This window comes from Marmota marmota, unplaced genomic scaffold (genome assembly GCF_001458135.2).
Source record: "Marmota marmota marmota unplaced genomic scaffold, marMar, whole genome shotgun sequence".
Lineage (NCBI taxonomy): Eukaryota > Metazoa > Chordata > Mammalia > Rodentia > Sciuridae > Marmota > Marmota marmota.
The window spans coordinates 15,494,822-15,514,131 of record NW_026000101.1 but is presented as its reverse complement, the minus strand read 5'-3'; the positions used below and the strand labels follow the sequence as shown (position 1 = coordinate 15,514,131).

The 19,310-nt window shown below is 35.7% G+C and overlaps 1 protein-coding gene across 4 annotated transcripts in view; it reads left to right on the top strand.

Moving 5' to 3' along the window:
* The window catches only part of Zcchc7 (zinc finger CCHC-type containing 7), a 220,488-nt gene extending 201,638 nt beyond the window's left edge, over nucleotides 1-18,850 (top strand). For all 4 annotated transcript variants that reach the window (XM_015492130.2, XM_048783357.1, XM_048783358.1 and 1 more), the window contains 3 exons: nucleotides 10,907-11,002; nucleotides 15,178-15,295; nucleotides 17,379-18,850. In XM_015492130.2, coding sequence (XP_015347616.2) covers nucleotides 10,907-11,002; nucleotides 15,178-15,295; nucleotides 17,379-17,818 — 654 coding nt within the window. In that variant the 3' untranslated portion in view covers nucleotides 17,819-18,850. The remainder of the gene's footprint in view (nucleotides 1-10,906; nucleotides 11,003-15,177; nucleotides 15,296-17,378) is intronic.
* Nucleotides 18,851-19,310: the final 460 nt, after the last annotated feature.

Here is a 19,310-nt window from a genome sequence, read left to right as displayed (position 1 = left end):
CTTATTTATGCAGTCCATTTGCACCAGGAAATATAAAAAGGAAATACATTTTTAAAATAAGGCCATAAAGACCCAGATATGTTTAAGATGGCAAATAAAATATAGATACCTATAATATCTTTCCAGGAAACGATTTTCACTTAATGTTGCACATTACTTCAGAAGAGCATTTATGTTGCTGTCATAAATTTGTGCGTTTGTGTCACTATGTAGGTAGTCTCTAGGGATTAAGAAGGAAGCCTTTGCTAACTTACTTTAAAATTAAAATAGACGGAGGGATAGCTCTGCAGTTTGAGAGCTACATTGGAAATATTTAAATAGGATGGTAAATTAAACTTAAACTAACATTTTTGCATTCCATGTAAAATTAGCTATGGCCCAGTGAATAAATGCCTCTACCTTTAGAGAAAATTGGGATGCTTTTTAAGCCATGAAGATTTGGAGCATTCAGGGAGTGAATTACTGTGATCCTTACTGTCTTGCATATGTTCATTGTTCTCTGCTTACTGAGGTTTTCTTTTTTGTTGTTGTGGGGTTTTTTGGTGGGGGAAGTATCTTATTAGCAAAAAGATCATAAACTAATAAATTTAATAGCTCCTTTTTTACAAAACTTGTTCGTCTTTTATTTTAATCTTCAAATATATTGTCTTACAGGTTTTGCTTAGTGCTTAATGTTGTCCTAGTGCTTAATATGTAGTCTTTTCATTGCTGGGATTTATACCAACAATTTACATTTATTCACATTACTTGAACATAGTTTTGACTTATTGAAAAAGACATACTCATGCAATCCCTTAAACTCTTGATGACATAAAATGAAAACATAAGTATGCAAACATACAGTATTGCAAGGATTTGAATAATTAATGGTTTTATGACTGGTCATTTGCAACCTTTCAGCTCATTGGTTTGTAAAATTTAAGTGTATCCAAAAGAGAATTAGGAAGGAAGTTACGTATATATTTGAAATATCAAATCAATAAAGCAACACTCTTTATTTTGCCGAGGTTCAACTGAATACTTTTCAAGAATCCATTTTCCAATAAAGCAAATTACCCTCAGCTAAACCATGAGAGATGCAATTTTTTTGTAATTTTCATTTTCACCAGGGTCGGGTGCCTTTCTCATGTTTTCATGGCCCAGACTAATTACTTCATGTAGTTTTTTTTTTTTAAACAGAGAAAATATCAAAAGCATACACATCCTCTGCATGCTAATGATGTGCTGTACATTTTTTTCATGAATTTTCATAAGGATTTTTTTCTACGTAGCATGTGTGGCTTAATGATGTAATCACCCGATAGACTAGAAAATGCTCCAAAGGAGACGTTCCGGTCTGTTGTGTACATAATACATGTTTCAAAAATCTGCCTAATTAAGGAATTACCCAATGTATTGGGAGTCTGTTGGGTATATGACATAGTCTTTTAACACATAAAAATATCATATGTATATTATTATATGTGATACTTTTAATGCCATTTTTAGGATTTAGGGGAAATTGGTAGCAGTGTCCACAGGAATATAAATGCATTTGTTTTTCACTAAGAAAAAAATTGTAGCTTTAAAAATTTCATGAAGGAAGCATTGTTTTAAACAATTCCAAAGTTTTGAGAAGAAAAATCCTCCCAGTGTTCCTCAAAGGAAAATTTAACAATGGATATTTGCCAAAACCATGTGCAAATGGAAGGTTTTGTCTAAAACTACAGTGGGAATAAGCCTGGGTGGAGTTCAGGCCTCAGGTGTGAGGACACATCTTCAGAAATCTTGGTAAAGGAAGGAAAGGGTATTAGTCTTGTGCGCTGCTAGTAATAGGGTTGTCATTGTCGCTTTCTCACAGACTCAACTTTAGTTCTGTTCACTAAAAAATGGTTTGCCCAACTTTCAAGTTCCTCCCTTTGATTTCTTTAGTTTCCAGATATTTTTGTTGTTCTTTGAATATATACTGATTACATTTCTACTGGCATTTATATTTTGAATAAAAGAAAGGGAAAGCATCCATTCTTCTTTCCCTGCCTTCTCTTTATAAAATGAAATAAAATATTTAGCATATTGTCTCTAATCTCTTTAGAGTAGCCAGTAAAAAGCAATATCTTTAGACAGGAAAAAATGTGTATTTTAAATTTAAACTTGCTTCCTGCTTAAATTTCAAATTGATATCAGTAGGTCACTTCAATTAATGGACTTCGTAATCACATTCAAGTCTTTTGATTGGGGGTAACAATTTCTTGAGTAATCTTACTTGATTACTTGGGTTGGATTTTTAAAATATATGAATATTGGGGAAAGGGTTGTGCTCTTAATGAGCTTATTAAAAGAATAAATTGACTTGGAAACATTTTGAAAGAGTGAGGATGGTCTCAAACTTGAACATCATTATCAATTTAAAAGGTATATGTGCAAATGCAACTTGTTCAGAAAGATTGGAGAGCCAAGCTCTACTTTTCTTAGTATTATATTTGATTGTGAATATATATATGTCAAGTGTTTAATATATTTGCTCTTAATAGTCAGGTGTGGTGATGCCTTCCTGTAGTCCCAGCAACTGAGAAGGCTGAGGCGGGAGGATCACAGTTTAAGGACAGTCTGGGAACTTAGCAAGACTCTGCCTCAAAATTTAAAAAAAAATTAAAAAAGGCTGCAAATGTAACTCAGTGGTGGAGTCCCCTAGGTTTCCAAACTCCAGTATGACGTGCGCGCGCGCGCACACACACACACACAAAAGTTTACGTAGCAAATTGGATTAACAAATTAAATATATATATATATATATATATATATATATATATATATNTATATATATATATATATATATCTTAGTCTTTATATGTATGATTATAAAAATAAATCCATTTTGCATTCACAAGTGTAGAAAATTCTCTTTAATTAGTGAAATTGATTGTACATCCTATATGCATATAGGGAATGAGCTTCAACTAGATGCAAGCCCTTATTGGATCAAAGTCAGTTTAGATAAGGGCAGCTCAAGGTCACAGAGGGAGATGCCCCGCAGGTTCATTTGCATAAAAAATTACTGTTAGAAATAGGACACTGAGGCAACTCTAGCATTTTGATCTCTTGGCCTTTGTCATGGAGATTCCTAGTAAGTGAAGGGAGTAAGGCCAGTGTCCCAGATAATGATTAACTGTTTTAATGGCATTCATTCATTCATTCATTCCAAACTAACTACTCATGCAGAAAAAAGGGTTATGTAAAATGACATTAGAAGAAAATCATTTGTAATCGTTGCATCGGGCTGCACTTTGAGGAGACATTAGGAGTAAATCCGTGGCGTGGTAAGCTTATGCTTTATCTTCTGATATTTACTGAGTTTACTGGTGCATGAAAAGCTTTCAGCAAGAATAGCAGATGGGATGGACCTTTCATAGGTAATGCTATCTACCAGGTTATTACTTCTATATATTGATAGTAAAGTAATCTCCAAGATATCACCCTACAAATACAGATTATTTAAATGTCTCTAACCAAAAAAAAAAAAAAAAAAAGGTCCTGCTTTCATAAATACTTCATTTGGTATCCATTGAGTCCAAGTCTAGATAATTTTTTTTACTTTAAAAAAGTTCTAGAAAACTACATTCATTCCCTTGGATTTAACTTTTTGTCAGCAGTATAGGTGCATATGACAGAGTCCTGAGCTTAGAGCTAACCAGTTGACACATTCTTCTTTAAATTGGACCTTACTGTTAATTAAAATAAAGACATTCTCCCAGGCAGAAGAATTGAGTCACAAATTTATATTTCTAACACTTTAAGTAAAGATTTTTGTTAGATCATAGTATGAAAATTTATCCACTGGAAATCATTATTGAGTTTTCAGTACTGTATTCTAACGCAGAAATGTTCTCTAATTAGGTAAGATCTAGGCTGATTTCATTCCTACTAAGTCCTGGTACATGATAGTTTATTAAAATTAGAGTGTGTAGATAATGTTTGTCATGTCATTTACTAATTAATTATTGTGAAACATTTTAGAATTTCATAACAATATAAATACTGTTGGTATTTTTATTAGTAGTAATGGAAGTTTTTAACTAGTGACATTATTCAGATGAATGAACATCCAAGTGTTTGCACTTTGTCCAGGAGCATAAATGAACAGTGGGGCTATGTTTGAGATTACTTTCAAAATAAAATTACAAGTGTCAACAATGAAGCATGCTTTCAAATTAAGAAGGATCTCTTCATCCCTGGTACTATCCGATGAGTTCCTGTTCTCTTTGCATTACTAATTCCATCCTGGTTTTGCCAAAGTATATATCACATTCTTAGTGTGAAGGAAAGAGACACAAGGAAGCTGTGTTATTAATTTATTCAAGCTTTTTAACATATCAAAGCATGATTATATAGATTTTTCCCTTAATGACAGAAAAGTTAAAAAGTTTCCAAAGTATACAAAATTTTTATTAACATGGGTCATATGCATTACCCATTGTTCATTCATTAATATTTATTGAACTCTTACTGTATGCCTGGCCCTATTCCAGAAGTTGTGGTACAGGAATGAACAAAAGGAGCCTTTGCAGAACTTAATTTTGGGGCTGAGGATGGATAGATAAAATGTAAAATATTTAATGTCAGATGCAATAAGGGCCATGGAAAGTTTGGGGGTTTCCAGGAAGAGGGTTGTTTGACTGTTGGTTTAGGGGGTTTTGTTTTGTTTTGTTTTGTTTTGTTTAATTAGGACATTAGGAGTACCACTTGGAAAGAGCTAGCAATTTTAAAATAGGTAGTCAGGAAGACCTTACTATGAAGGTGACCATTGAGCCTAGACTTGATGGCAGTGAAGGGGTATACCACATCATATCTGGGGGAAGAGTGATCCAGGAAAATGGATCCAGAAGCTTTGTCACCAAAGCTGGTGCCAAGCTCTGAGGTTTGTCTGGAGTGTTCAAAGAACAACAGAAAGGCTAGCAAGGTATGGAGACATGCTTCAAAGCATATAGCAAAATCAGGCAGGTGGGAGAGGCAAATTGTAGGCCATTGTAAGGTTCTTGGCCTTTACTGAGAGAGCAGAGGAGCTGTTAGAGGGTTTTCAGCTGAGGAGTGATATGTTCTGATTTACATGCTAGAAGGATCACCTTGTCTTGAGAATAGGCTGCAGAGGAGCAGGGATAGAAGGAGGAAGATCAGTTCTGATGCTCTGGTAATCTAAATGAAAGGTGAATGGTCAGACCAGGAGAGAAGAAGTAAGGTGGTTGTATCTTACAGAGCCAATAAGCTCTGCTGATGGACATGATGTATGTGTAAGAGATAAATCAAGGTTGTTGATATTTGGACTAAGCAATTGAAAGGATGGCATTGCTTATGGTGTGATGGGAAAGATTGTAGGAGGTGCTTATTTGAGGGGTGGAGGAGGACAGGATTTGTTTTTAACTTACTCAATTTAGGATGCCTGTTAGACATTCTAGTAGAGATGTGAATCTAGGGTTGAGAGATCAAGGCTAAAAATAGAATTTTAGAGTGGCCAAAGTAAAGGTTAATGTAAAGCTATGAGGTTAGAAGGGATTAGATAGAGAAGAAAAGCTGTCAAAAGACTGAGCCATGGGGGCTGGAGTTGTGGCTCAGTGGTAGAGCGATTGCCTGGCATATGTGAGGCACTGGGTTTGATCCTCAGCACCACATAAAAATAAATAGATAAATAAAATAAAGATATTGTGTCCATCTACAACTAAAACATATACTTAAAAAAAAAAAAATGACCACAACTGAGCCATGAACCACTTCAGGGTAAGCAGGATAGAACATAGGAAACAGGACTAGCAAAGAAACAGCCAGTGAGGTGGAAGGAAACCAGGAGAGTTGGGGAAACTAAGTAAAGAAAGTAAAGGATATGGTCATATCTTACTGATAGGTTATAAGTATGTGTAACATCCCCTCACAACAGTGTCAGGAAGGAGTGCTGTTACTGTTATTGTACCTATTTTACAGATGAATAAAATGAAACAAAATCATTTAAGTAACTTGACTAATGTTGCATAAGTGACAGAGCCAGGATTAGCATATAATCCCAAAATGCAGTGGATAACTTTTTATCAGAGCCTCTGGCTCTTCAGAAGATTTGGTCAGTTTTGCCTTTGATTATTGTCACCAATTCTTAAAATCCCTTCCATCCATATTTTGTCTTTAAGCAGGCAAAAATATGCCCTTGCATTATATACATATACAGAGTGCCCACATGTATCCATGCCTAGACTGTTGCTGGTAGAAAACAGGAAACTGGTAACAGTTGTTGCCTCTGAGGAGGGGAACTTGATTGATGGAAAACAGAACAAAATCAGACTTTTTACTCTCTACCATTTAGTGTCTTGAATTTTGTGCCACATGCATGTTATTGGTTTTAAAACATTTAACACTTTAAAAACTAAAAAGAACTAACTACGATTCATTTAATAGCAGTAAGGTGAATTTGTTCTTTGAGATGCTGTACTTAAGGGGCATCTCAAAAAAATTATACTACTTCATTTATTGAATGGAAAATATGCATTTGATGTGCACTTAACTCCCCTTGATGAGCCATGGCCTCCCTAGTGTTTTCATTTCTTAAGATCTTTTCCATGTTAACTCATCTGTTTTAGAATTCTTATTTATGTGTGTATCCCTCACAATTTCTATTACATACTCTGTGGATAGTAGGAACTCAGCAACCTTTTAAAATGAATAATTTCTATTAAGGGCTAAATGCATTAGAACTACCTGTTATCTCCTCAGACTAAAGCAATAAAATAAATTCAGAGACATTCCATAAAATTTTGCCTGCATGTACTCAGTAGCAGGTGTATTCAGTGTTTGTATCCACTTTTTACACTTGTTGATTGCATAACTAATTTCCACTGTCTAGAATTTTGAAGTCTTTAATGTCTACTCATTCATTACCTCTTTATTTATTGAGCTTTTCCTATGTTCTAGGTATTGGGTCAACAAACTTTCCACAAAGTGTTAGATGGTATTATATTTTAGCTTGGAGGGCTATATATGGTCTCCATCAAAACTCTAGTGTAAAAGCAGCTAGAGATAATCCATAATCTAATATATATGGCTCTGTTTCAATAAAACTTTACTTATAGATAGACACTGAAATTTGAATTTCACATGTTACAAAATACTCTTTTGTTATTACATTTGACTATTTAAAAATGGGTATCTGTGGGCTGGAGTTGTGACCCTGGCAGAGCACTTGCCTTGCATATGTGAGGCACTGGTTCAATCCTCAGCACTACATAAAAATAAATAAACAAAATAAAGATTGTGTCCATGTATAACCAAAAAAAAATTTTTTTTAAAGGGTAGCTGTTCCAACTTTGTAAGCCATTCAAAAACAGGAGAAGATCAGATTTGGTCTATGGGCCAAAATTTGCTGACCCCTATTCTAGGTTCTCTACCAATTCATTGTCTAGGTTCTTAATGTAGGGATACATAGTAGACCAAAGAAAAGTCCCCACCTTCATGCATCTTACACTGTAGCATTGAGATGGCAGATCAGCAATAATCAATAACCACTTTGGTTCACTAGAAAGTGATGGATGCTATTTAAAAAAAAAGGGAGGAACAGGAGGAGGAGAGTAGGGAAAAGGGGAATTAGGAACCCTAAGGTTGCAAACAACTGGCAATATTACATAAAGGTGGCCTTTTCTCTGAAAGGAGTTGATAGGAATGAGCCTTTAGAGAGTTGTGCAGTATTGTAACTTTCTTTGTGTCCTATACTCTTTAGGAAGAGCCAGAAGTGCTATAGGGGTGCTGATAGCTTCTCCTTTGAGAAAGTCTCCGCTTGCTTCTATATCAATAAATCAAGTTCTAGTGACTGGATATCCCTGTTGATATGGTTTCACCAGCCTCTCTCATCTTTACTTCCTGGTTTATCTTGACCTTTGCATAGGATTCAAGTCAGTAGAATCCCTTACTTCAGTGGTATAAACATAGCATATTTTTCCTTCTCATTAATGAATCTAAAAATCTTGCTTCAAAGATAAATTTTCTATATGTTTGCACAAACATAAGTAGAACAATTTATAAACATAAGTAAGTACCATTTTAGAGAGCATTTATTATTTAAGGAGTGGGTTTTTCTTTTTATCATCAGTTATGGTCCTTCCTAACAGTCACCAGCTAGTTACTGAGTACCTACCATTAGCTTCAACCCTTCACTGGGTTCCCATGCTGCTTAAAATAAATTCAGTGTTTTTCACCCTCAGTCATAAAGCCCTAGGTAAGGTCCTTCTTCACCTCCTGGAACCTCCTTTTCTTCTATTCTTTCTTCACTTACTACACTTCCAAGTTTACAGATACATTTTCAAATCTTCAAATATAGTGAGCTTGCTTCTAACTTGGGTTTAGCACTACCTATTCCCTATACCATATGCCTAGAATAGTGTCCCTTAATCATTATATACCTGGGGTTTTTTCCTTATTATAATAAAGGATCGTCCTTGTCAGGGTTTCTCTCAGCAGCTCAATCTATAATTCATAAAACTCAGTTTTAGCTGTGTGCATACTACTAATCACCATCTTCTAGTTTGTGTACACATGAGTGATATGTGAAAGTGTGTGCACGTGTACACATACAGCACTGGAGATGTAAGCAGTGTTTTTCTCATTTCTCAATTACCTGATCTGAGAACAATGCCATGTATATATTGGGCACTCAATGGTGCCCTGTGCCCAGCACACTAAAAAGTATCATGAATAGAGGCACCTTGGACTTGTATTCTGTTCTACTTGTCTCTTTCCCTTGTTCTCTACATATCCTTGTTTCTTGAAAGAGTGACCAGTGTTCTGTTCTAAGGCATTTTTATAGTTACTTGATAAACGTATTTCAATCTGGCTCATGCTACAGCTCCTCAAGTGAAATTGCATACAAGTTTGCAGTTGCCAACAACTTCTTGATTGCTAAGTCCAATGAATTTCATAGTCTTCATCTTCTGTAGCCCATCAGTAGCTTTTAACAACTTCTTTCTTGAAATGTTCTACACATCCTTGACACCACCATCTCTTTTAGTTTTCCCTTAAAACATGCGTGCTCATGGCTGCAATTTTATGCCACATCAAAAAATATAGACGTGGGTTGGGGATGTGGCTCAAGAGGTAGTGTGCTCGCCTGGCATGCACGGGGCGCTGGGTTCGAGCCTCAGCACTACATAAAAATAAAATAAAGATGTTGTGCCCACCGAAAACTAAAAACTAAATATTAAAAAAAAAATTCTCTCTCTCTCTCTTTAAATATATATACACACACACACATATATATTTGTTTGTTTATTTATTTATTTATAGGCAGAAAAAAAATTACACTCACTAATTTCACATCTTCCTGGTGTTCTACTACCTGAAGAAAATGTGAATCTCTGCAATAAGGGATATATGACTTGTGTGTGTACTTGTTAAAACTTTTTTTGATGATTTTTGGCTAGTCTTAATTTATGAGCCACATTTTTAATTGGAGAATGTATAACATTTGTTGTTATTTATTTATATATGAATTGGTAACAGCTGAGGTTATAAATTCCATTGTGTGTAGCATTTGTGATCATTTTCAGCAGAAAGATTATTTTATTGTTTTCTTCTGGTTTTCTGGTTTTCCATTCTAGGAAATAAGAATTGAAAGTAAAGTTTTTTAAAGAAGATTTTTACTACCTATTCATTATTTTCCTGTATCAATCAAAGAAAACCCCACAAACCACCTGTTTGTAACATTAAGCAATAAAATTAGATGGCACAATAGTACTCTTGGTAATAGGATCCCAGTAAAGAACATGAGAAATAAACTTACCTGTGTTTATGCTCATCTTACATGTTTTCTTTCAGTCTCCCAAAAGCTTGGGGTGGGGAGTGCCGATTAGGTTTTTCTCCCGTTGATTACAGCCACCACTTCCTCAGAGTTCTTTCTCCATCCATCATTTCCTTTCTCTTCTCTATTTTCAGTGTCTCCATCTCTACTAGCCTTCTTACATGCCCAGGTCTCTTCCTGTTCAAAAAAACAAACCCTACCAAATCTTCCTTCCCCTAAGTACTGCATCATCTTACTCTGCCATTATTCATGCTTCTCAAAATAATATATAGCATTATTCTCCCTGTCTTCAACCTATACTCAATATTTTTAAACATTTCTTATTGTAAAATGTAATATGCATCCTATAAAGTGCATAAAATATGTGTACAATTTAATAGATTAGTTATATGATACACACCCAAGTAACTACCTCTGTGTACAAAAACTAGGAAGTTGCAGCTACCCCAAAGCCCTCTATGGGCTCTTCTATCCTCTTTGGAAGTAACTGCCCTCCTGACTTTGGTGGGTGATTCTTTCTTTTTTTTTTTCTTTTTTTTTTTTTTTTTATATTTTTTTAGTTGTAAATGAACACAATACATTTATTTTATGCTGAAGATTGAAACCCAGTGCCTCACACATGCCAGACAAGTGCAATACCACTGAGACACAACCCCAGCCCTAGTCGGTGATTATTTCTTTGCTTTTCTTTCTACATTTCATTACTTTCATGTGCATCCCTTTACTCTTCACCCTACAGCCTTCAACTCTTTGTGCACTCCCACTGATTCCAAATTCTTGCACTAACGTTATTTAAGAACAGTTGTTTTTACAATGGATGTTTCTCAATCCTGGTGTTACTAGGTCTCCCTGCTGGTTTTTGGCACTGTAGATCAGTTCATCTTTCTTAAAACTATTCTCTAACACTGGCACCTGTGTTCTCCTGGGTCTCCACATGCTTGAGCCCTTCCTTCTCTGTCCCTTTTACAAGCTCCTCTGTGTGCCCTTAAATGTTTCTGTCCAAGGTTCCATCCTCCACTGCCACTCCATGCTAAGCTCTAGAAAGCAGTATTTATAACTTTCTTCTAACTTTTATTAAACCTTCACAAATGTTTTATGTTGCAGACCAAACCTGGGCCACCCAAAAAACCGAAGACTCCTTCTGGACAATCAGCATTAGTTTATTGCTACAACTGTGCACAAAAAGGCCATTATGGACATGTAAGTTTAGCATTTGAACATGAAGCATTCTGTTGTCAGGGAGCAGTTGTTGAAAGATGAGCTCAAAAAAGAATGGAACTCTGAATGCTTACTTATTTACAAACTAACATTCAGAGGCAAGACTTAATACATTCTCTTTTTTTTATTTGTTTTAATTAGATACACATGACAGTACAATGATCTTGACATATCATACTTTTGAATCAGATGGGGTATAATTTCTCATTTTTCTGAGTATAATTTAATTTTTCTGAGTGTATATATTCTCTATTTATTTACTTCTCCCATCCCTACCAGAGTAACTGTCTGTCAGAGCATAGTTGTCTCTTACAGGTGAATGTAAAAACAAATACAGCTCATGAAGTTAGTCATATAATAGTCGTCAACAGTACATGGCGTTCTCATGAGTTCCTCTCATGATTACTTTGACACAGCTCCATCATGTTTTGTTTTTTTCTTCCACTTTTTCCTGGTACTGTAGTCAACTCAGTCTTCATCACTCACTTGCAATCCCTGACACCCAACAGTGGAAAGACAGGGGTGATGCATCACTGACTAACCCACCTACTCCACAAGTGCCCACGTTCCTTGTCCAGCTAACACATTCTCTAACCCCAACTGAAAGGGTCAGATTGTGTGTTCTGGATGTTTAAGTTTCAGAGCAGGAGCGACTTCTTGCTGTGAGGTGGGCACAAGATCCCTAGCCAGTTGCCACTTTAAGTGTGAAACTGCAGCCATCCATCACAGAGACAAGAAGCAATAAGAATAGGCTCAAAATCCATGCATTCCAGGACTCTTGAGGCAGAGAGGAAAGGGCAATGGCACAGGAGGTAGAAAGTTCATATGGAGAAATGCACTCCCACTTTCCAGGTAGGGTTCTAATAGCCTCAAAAACAAGGTGAACTGATATCAAATCAGATCCAGTGGAAGGAGGTAGAAAACAACAAAGCTTGGAATCCTTTAAGTGGGTACAAGGATGATCAATAGAAAAGGGTAGCACTGCAGGCCACCTCTTAAATTCCAGCCATGGCATTTACTGGTACAAGCCTTGGGAGCCCTACATTATGAGGACAGACAAAAAGGCTAGGAGAAAGAAAAGTGCTGGAGTCCATCTGCTGATCAAGTTATCTTCCATACTGAGGCAGCAGAACTATGGGTGGAGCTTAGAATGTGAAAACTAGCATGAGGCTCTGATCCTCACTTCTGATTTGTACTCCGCTACTGACTTAACCAGGTGACTTCAACAACTCACTTTTTCTTTCTGACCTTCAATCCTTATCTCCAAAACAAAGAAGTGGTACAGGGGATTTCTCAGCCCTGATGTTTAGATGCTATTTCCAATGTGATCAGACCCACCTTGTGGTGACACAGATGGAGAGATCCTACAGCACACTTACTTCACTTCTGTAGAACTCACATTGAAAATTTAGCTAGAGAAGGTTTCTTTTACAGTGCTATCATCTCTAGATCTTTTACTGCTCTGTGCATTCATCCGTGTTACCAACATTCAGATGCTGCCAACGCCTTTTAGGGAACATATTCACATAAGCAGTCTACTGGCACACAAATCACATAAATGTATGATTTATGCTTGCTTACCTCTTTAAAACACAAGGGTATAATTTTAGCATTTATCTTTGTTCAATTAAAGAAAAACAATTATAGCTGGATGCTTATTACTTACTAGTCACTCCTGTTAATGTAGATAGGAAATATATTAAAAGCATTTGGAATTTATCCCTGAAATCTAGATTTAGATAATTTTTAATTTATAAAAAAACAAATTTGGCAACCTCATCACTGCCATAGATGAAGAACTCTAGATTATCCAACACTAATGAAGAAGATCAGTGGTGTGGCTAATCCAGAATAGTAGATAAATTATATAGCCAACTATCAATTGTCTGTGCTAATGGAGGGGACCAGCGATGTGGATAATCAAAATACAATTTACATTTAGCTTTGGAAAACATTTGTAGTACTGTATAACTCTGTGTAGTCATGTCAGTCTAGACCATATGGGATCCAAATAGAGCACGCAGGTGGTTCAAGATGTTTGAGGATCTTTCTCCTTCAGTTTTAGAAATTCAGCCATACAGATGTTGTTATTGAATAGATTCGTTGCGTGAAAATGTGACACTACTATTTCCTAATTCCACTCCCTTTCTGGTGGAGTGGGGTCTGGGGAGGGTGTCAAGGACAACAGTAGTCACTGTACAGAGAGCCTCTGCAGGAGGATGTGAAAGAGTGAGTGGGAGCTGGGAGAGTTAAAAGGTTTTGTTGACAAGTATTGAATGAATGTATGAAGATCTTTAGTACCTTTGTGCCATCATGATTTGCTCCTACTATTGTATGGTTAGGATTCTTACTAGAGATAAAGCTGCTATATATTCCACCATTACAATATTAGAGTATTCTGAATGACTCATTACATCATTAAGTTTTATGCTTATCTGTGTTTTATGTTCTTAATTAGCTGCCTTTCATTTCAGTTATTGTCAGAATTTTAGACCCAATTTTTTATGGGTTTATTTGATATGTATCTTTTATCCTAGAAATGAGAATTTGGAGCCACTAAATATGGTGGTTTCTAAACACATTTTTTAATGTTATCATGAAAGTTTGCCTTACAACTTTCAGAATCCAAATAAGACCAAATGATTAAAAAAAAAAAAAGTCACAACAGGCAGGGTGGTGCATGCTGTTATTTCAGCAGCACAGGAGGCTGAGGCAGGAGGATTGCGAGTTCAAAGCCAACCTCAGTAATGGCAAGGTGCTAAACAGCTCAGTGAGACCCTGTCTCTAAATAAAATAAAGAATAGGGCTGGAGATGTGGCTCAGTGCTGAGTGCCCCTGAGTTCACTTCCTGGTACCTAAAAAAAAAGAAAGAAAGAAAGAAACAATAGGATAAGTCTGAAGATGGTAGAAGGAAGAAAATAATAAAGATAAAAGAGAAAATTATAGAAACAGAAAACTAAATAGTATCAACAAAACCAAAAGCTGATTCTTTGAAAACTCTTTTTTTAGGAGAAAACAGAAGTCAACTGTTAAGGTAAAATGTTATGATTTGATATGAATAATAAAAACAGATTTCCATTACTTAACTCTTTGAAATATATTCTGATGATTCATAATTTTTTAATTCAGCAAATTAATTATATAAAATGTATAAAATGGCCAGCTATCTTAAAGATACAAGTTCAGATACAATGTCAGTTATAATGAATCAACTAAATTCTTTGTGTATTTTTCACATGCTTTCTTAAAACTATTCTAATTTTTCTTCAATACTTAGCTAAAAAATGCTGAATAGTTATAAATAAATATTAGGTAAGATAACAGAAGATAAACGGGAACCTTCCAATGGGAAGACTTTCAAAGAAAAAAATGCTTCAGACATGGTGAATAAATATGTGTTGCAGATCATGATAAATGAAAACCTGAAGTATTCAGGCCAAAGGATGTGAACATGGGAAATGGCCATGGTGGGAAGACCAGTCATGAGAGTGGGCAGCCACCTATGGAAAGGAGCGCAAGGGGTGATCTCAGCTCGGGTAGGGAGCAAGAAGAGAGATTTCCTTTGGGGCATCTCAGAATTACATGGGAAAAGTTTTAAAGTAGACATAACCTACCACCATCTCACTCCCTATCATAAGAATCACTACCCTAATCAGCAGTAAATGCTGAGTTAAAATAAACTTGCCAACCACTTGTGTTTAGAGAGGAGAGCAAGAGGCTAAGAACTTAACACCTATATTTTGGGGGTGAGAAGGAGAGACAAAAGAAATACTTAAGGGAACATTTTTGGAAGAAACAGACAAGGAAAGGACAGATATGAACATAAAACTGAATAGAATAAACTCTGTCACAGAACAAGACAAGTGCAGATGGCACCAGCCCTCAGTGCTGTTGACTGAGACTAAGGAGGAATTTGGCAGGGAAGATGGAAAAAAATAGGAAAGGTTTTATAGCTAAGGGAAGAAAACCCAAGCCTGAAAGAAAAGCACATAAACACAGTAGGGTTGTTGGTTTGCGTGATCCCTTCCAGCTTTCAACCACAGCACAAGACACCAGTGATGTGGGTCTCTTCTCTAATAAGCATGGTCCAGAAGCTCACAAAAGGGTTTTCTGAACAGTGAAAACTATGACATCATAATTTCAAATACAATTTGCAGGAATGTACAGAAAGACGGATGTATAATCAGACATTTCCAACATCTCCATTCATCTACTACTATGATGACAAATACGAAATTCGGGAGAGAGAACAGAGAATAAAACGAAAAATAAAAGGTATGTTATTAGGCTGTTATTGTAGCTCAATTGGTATAGCATTTGCCTTAAATATGTGAGGCACTGGGTTCGATCCTCAGCACCACATAAAAACAAATAAATAAAATAGAGGTATTGTATCTGTCTACAACTAAAAAAAAATTTTAAAAAGAACAGATATTATTTTTAAAAAAGGTATGTTATTAACTTGTTAGGTAACATTTGCAGTAGTAGTTCCTAGATTTCTTTTTTTCTCTTTCCACCTTTTTTATTGTGCATTATAATTATACATAATAATGGGATTTATTGTTACATATTCGCACATGAACACAAAAAAATGAACATAATTGGCCAATATCATTCCCCAGCACTTTCCCCCTTAAATTTTTTCTTATCTTTGCGTGCTTTCAAGGTCATTAGTTATCACAGTAAATGTTTTTAATAATTACCATAGAAACTAGAATTTTCTTCATCTTCAGAAGCCAAACACCTTACTTCAAAAATTCTGTATTGTAACCTGTTTGTGATAAACATTTTTTCCACTTAGTAAACATTTTAGAAAATGTCCAGAAAAATACTGCTCTCCATCTGTGCATGCAGTTTTCAAGATTCCTTGGAGATTTTTCTGTTTGACAAGTAATTATTTTTTCAGGTTGTATGTCTCTGATATTTTTCATGGAAAGAAAGATTCCTGGAGCTTCCCTTAAGAAATCAGCTCTTATAGGCCACCATTGTCTGCATAGCTGTAGGTCCCCAGCCACTTCTCTGGTTTCTGTGTTTACTGTTGCTAACATTTAAGTTCTTTCTCACCAAATTAATATCTTATCATTTAAGTCTATTTTCTCTACTTCTGTTCTTTCTTGCTGTGTACTTTAAGATGGTTTCCCAAGTTACCTTTCTTGTTTGGGGACAAAATTGTTTATTTTTCAAGTTCTATTTTGTAGTTTTCATCTTTTTGGTATTCTTTTTTTAAACTCTTACTGAGTTTAGGACCTTTTCAAAATAAAATTACTAATTCTAAAGAAAGTCAAAGGAATTTCTTCTCACAATGCCTGCACAGTTTACATATTTAATATAAAATTTATCTAAACTATAGAGAAATTATAGTACAGGAAGACAGTGATTAGGCAACTAAATTAGAAAGAGATTAAAAAGAAATAAATGAAAATTTTATCTCTGAATTTAAAAATTATGAGTGCTTTCTGATTTTTTTTAACTTGTCTGTTTTTTTTCCAAGTTTTCCATCATGAGCATTTATAACTTTTATAATCTGAGGAAAAATTTTTTTTTCCTTTTTAGCTAGTTGTATTGACACTCTGTAGCACAAATCGATTTTGAAGTTTGCGTTGGAATTTTTATTTTATTCTAAGAGTCTTATGCTAAAAGTTGTTATTGGCCAATGTTTTAATTTTTCAAGGTTCTACTGACATTAATTTTCATCCTTCACTGTAACCTCATCTCCCACCTACTCATGTCAGAATCACTCACCATCAGAAGCTCGTAATAAGTATGTTGAATCCTGACAAAATATAACATCATCTGGCACTAAAACCTCTAAGATAATACCCACACAGAGTGCACACAAGTGTGTTCTCCCCAGGCCAGCAGTCTCTGCTCTAGAGGAGTAATCTCACGGGCAGTCTGGCATCCCCCTCTTAGTACTGTGGCCAGACTTTATCTTCAGGAGGTAATTGAAATGTCATGTGAGACTGTCAAAGGCAATTTTATACATCTTGCTTTACCTTATCATCAGAGACTGATGATCACTGGAGGAACTTGAATTGGTCAGACGTGACTTCCTCACAGAACTAAGATGATTACTGTTCTTGCAGGTCCTGGTCTCTATTGTCTAATACTGTAGTTAAACTGTGTTGAATAGAACAAACAACTATCGTTGGATTTGTGGTGTTTTCCCTTTTTAGCAATCAGGAATGTAAAACTACAACCATTCCATTTCTAGTTAGTGTTTATTCCTGTTGTTGTTGTTTTTACCTTACTAAAGGCTCTTTAGAATGTTGTATTATTAACACATTTAAATATATCTAGCTGCCTGTCTCCTCATTTATAGACCTGCGAAAGCTCAAAATACTTTTTAATTTTCCAGAAATCCAGAAAAATGGGGATTTTCCAAGGCAGTTCAAGAGACTGCACATGGAAGCAGCAGAGACGAGACCACACCATGATATAAGGAAGAGCCATGGCTGGAGAAAAAGCAACAAGTGGTATCAAGAAGACAAAGAAATACAGAAGGAAATGATGAACAGGAGTAGAGAACGTGAGAAGCACAGAAAGGCTGACAGGCATCATGAAGTGGATGAGGACTTTCCTAGAGGCCCCAAAACCCACTCTTCACCTGGCAGTTTTAAGACCCAGAAGCCTCACAAGTCCTTTCACCATTCATCACATTACCACAAGCCAAGAGAAGACAAGCTTCCCAAAGAGGGCAAGCGGAGCAAGCCAAAGAAAAAGGAGAGATATGTGGAAGATGATGGCAATGATAATTTATTTCTTATTAAGCAGAGGAAAAAAAAGTCTAAGCTGTGAGACAGCTTCTGGTTTGGTTTTATAATGTTCATTTGATCTTCATGTCTGCAACATTCTGGCAATATTTTTATTATTTATGATTAAGTGAAAGAAAGGCTTTTTGTTTTGATTGTTTAATACTTGGAGTACTGAACAAATCCTTGCAGGATCTCAGTGCTTTGTCCCACAGGTTATTAGGTAGAAACACAGCAAGATAAACTGGGACTTATTCCAATGTTGTTTTTACTCAGAATCTTTGGGATAGGAAAAATCAAATCTTTTCAATAAAACTTTTTAAAAATACTTTGAAAAACAGAAAATTTCATCAAATGTAATTCATCTACAATATTAACAGTAAAAAAATCTTTGCAGGAAGAGAAAATATTACTAATAAGAAAATCGTATCACTGTTTTGCAGCATTACTTTTTTTTTTTTTTTAAATACTAGGAATTGACCCCAGGGGCATTCTACCACTGAGCTACACCCCCAGTCCTTTTTATACTGAGACGGGGTCTTGCTAAGTTGCTGAGGCTAGCCTTGAACTTGCAATCCTCAGCCTCCCAAGATGTTGGGATTACAGTGTATGCCACCTGACATAAGATTACTTTTACATTGGAAAGGACAGTGGCTATAAATCTGAATCCAGCTTTTCTTTCTTCTGAAGCTGTTGTCAGAATCTTCCCTTGGGCAGAACATCACAGGCTTACTACAAACAAAGCCCTGAGGAGGCAGGGAATTGGGCTATAGTAAAAGAAATCTGTCCAGTATAAATGTCTAAGACAGATTTCCTGAAACAGGTGAAAGAGTCATCAAAAATTTTAACAATTGCAGTAAAACAGTTTTTGCCATTTTTAAAGCCACATGTCAAAATCATCACTTAGATTTATAGAGTTAAATATTATCCAACTTAAAAAATTGTTCTGTTTTTATGGACTTTTATAACTACAACAGAGCTTTACAGAATTTTTTGTACTTGTGAACAATTTTTTTGTACTTACCAAAGCCTAATATTAGAATGAGAGAAATAAAATGTCTCAAATAGAGTGACTAAATGGTCTATTATGTAAAGACTATGAGAGTTGGGATGATGAAGGGCACATTTGGGTTGGACAGTGACTAAAGCTATAAAATCACCATAAACTAGAGCTGGGGATGTAGCCAGTGGTGGAGTGCTTGCCTAGCTTGGGAGGGGCCCTGGGCTCAATCCCCAGCACCTCAATCAATCAGTCAGTCAATCAATAATCACGATAAATTGGAGTAAAAAATGCCCATGTTGCCCAAGCACAAGCTTTATAGCAGAATAAAATGGTGTGTGATCAGTTAAGTAGAACAGTTCTATAAATTGGATTTTTGTGTTTGTATTTTACTCTTTGGTAAGTATAAACTACTGTCTGCCTGTTAGGGTGTCTCCCTTATTTTTGGCTGAAGGAGACTCTCACTTCCCACATCATCCCTAGTGTGAATTGTAGGTCTATAATGTTTAGTCCACCACCCTCCCTTCTGGCATATGGC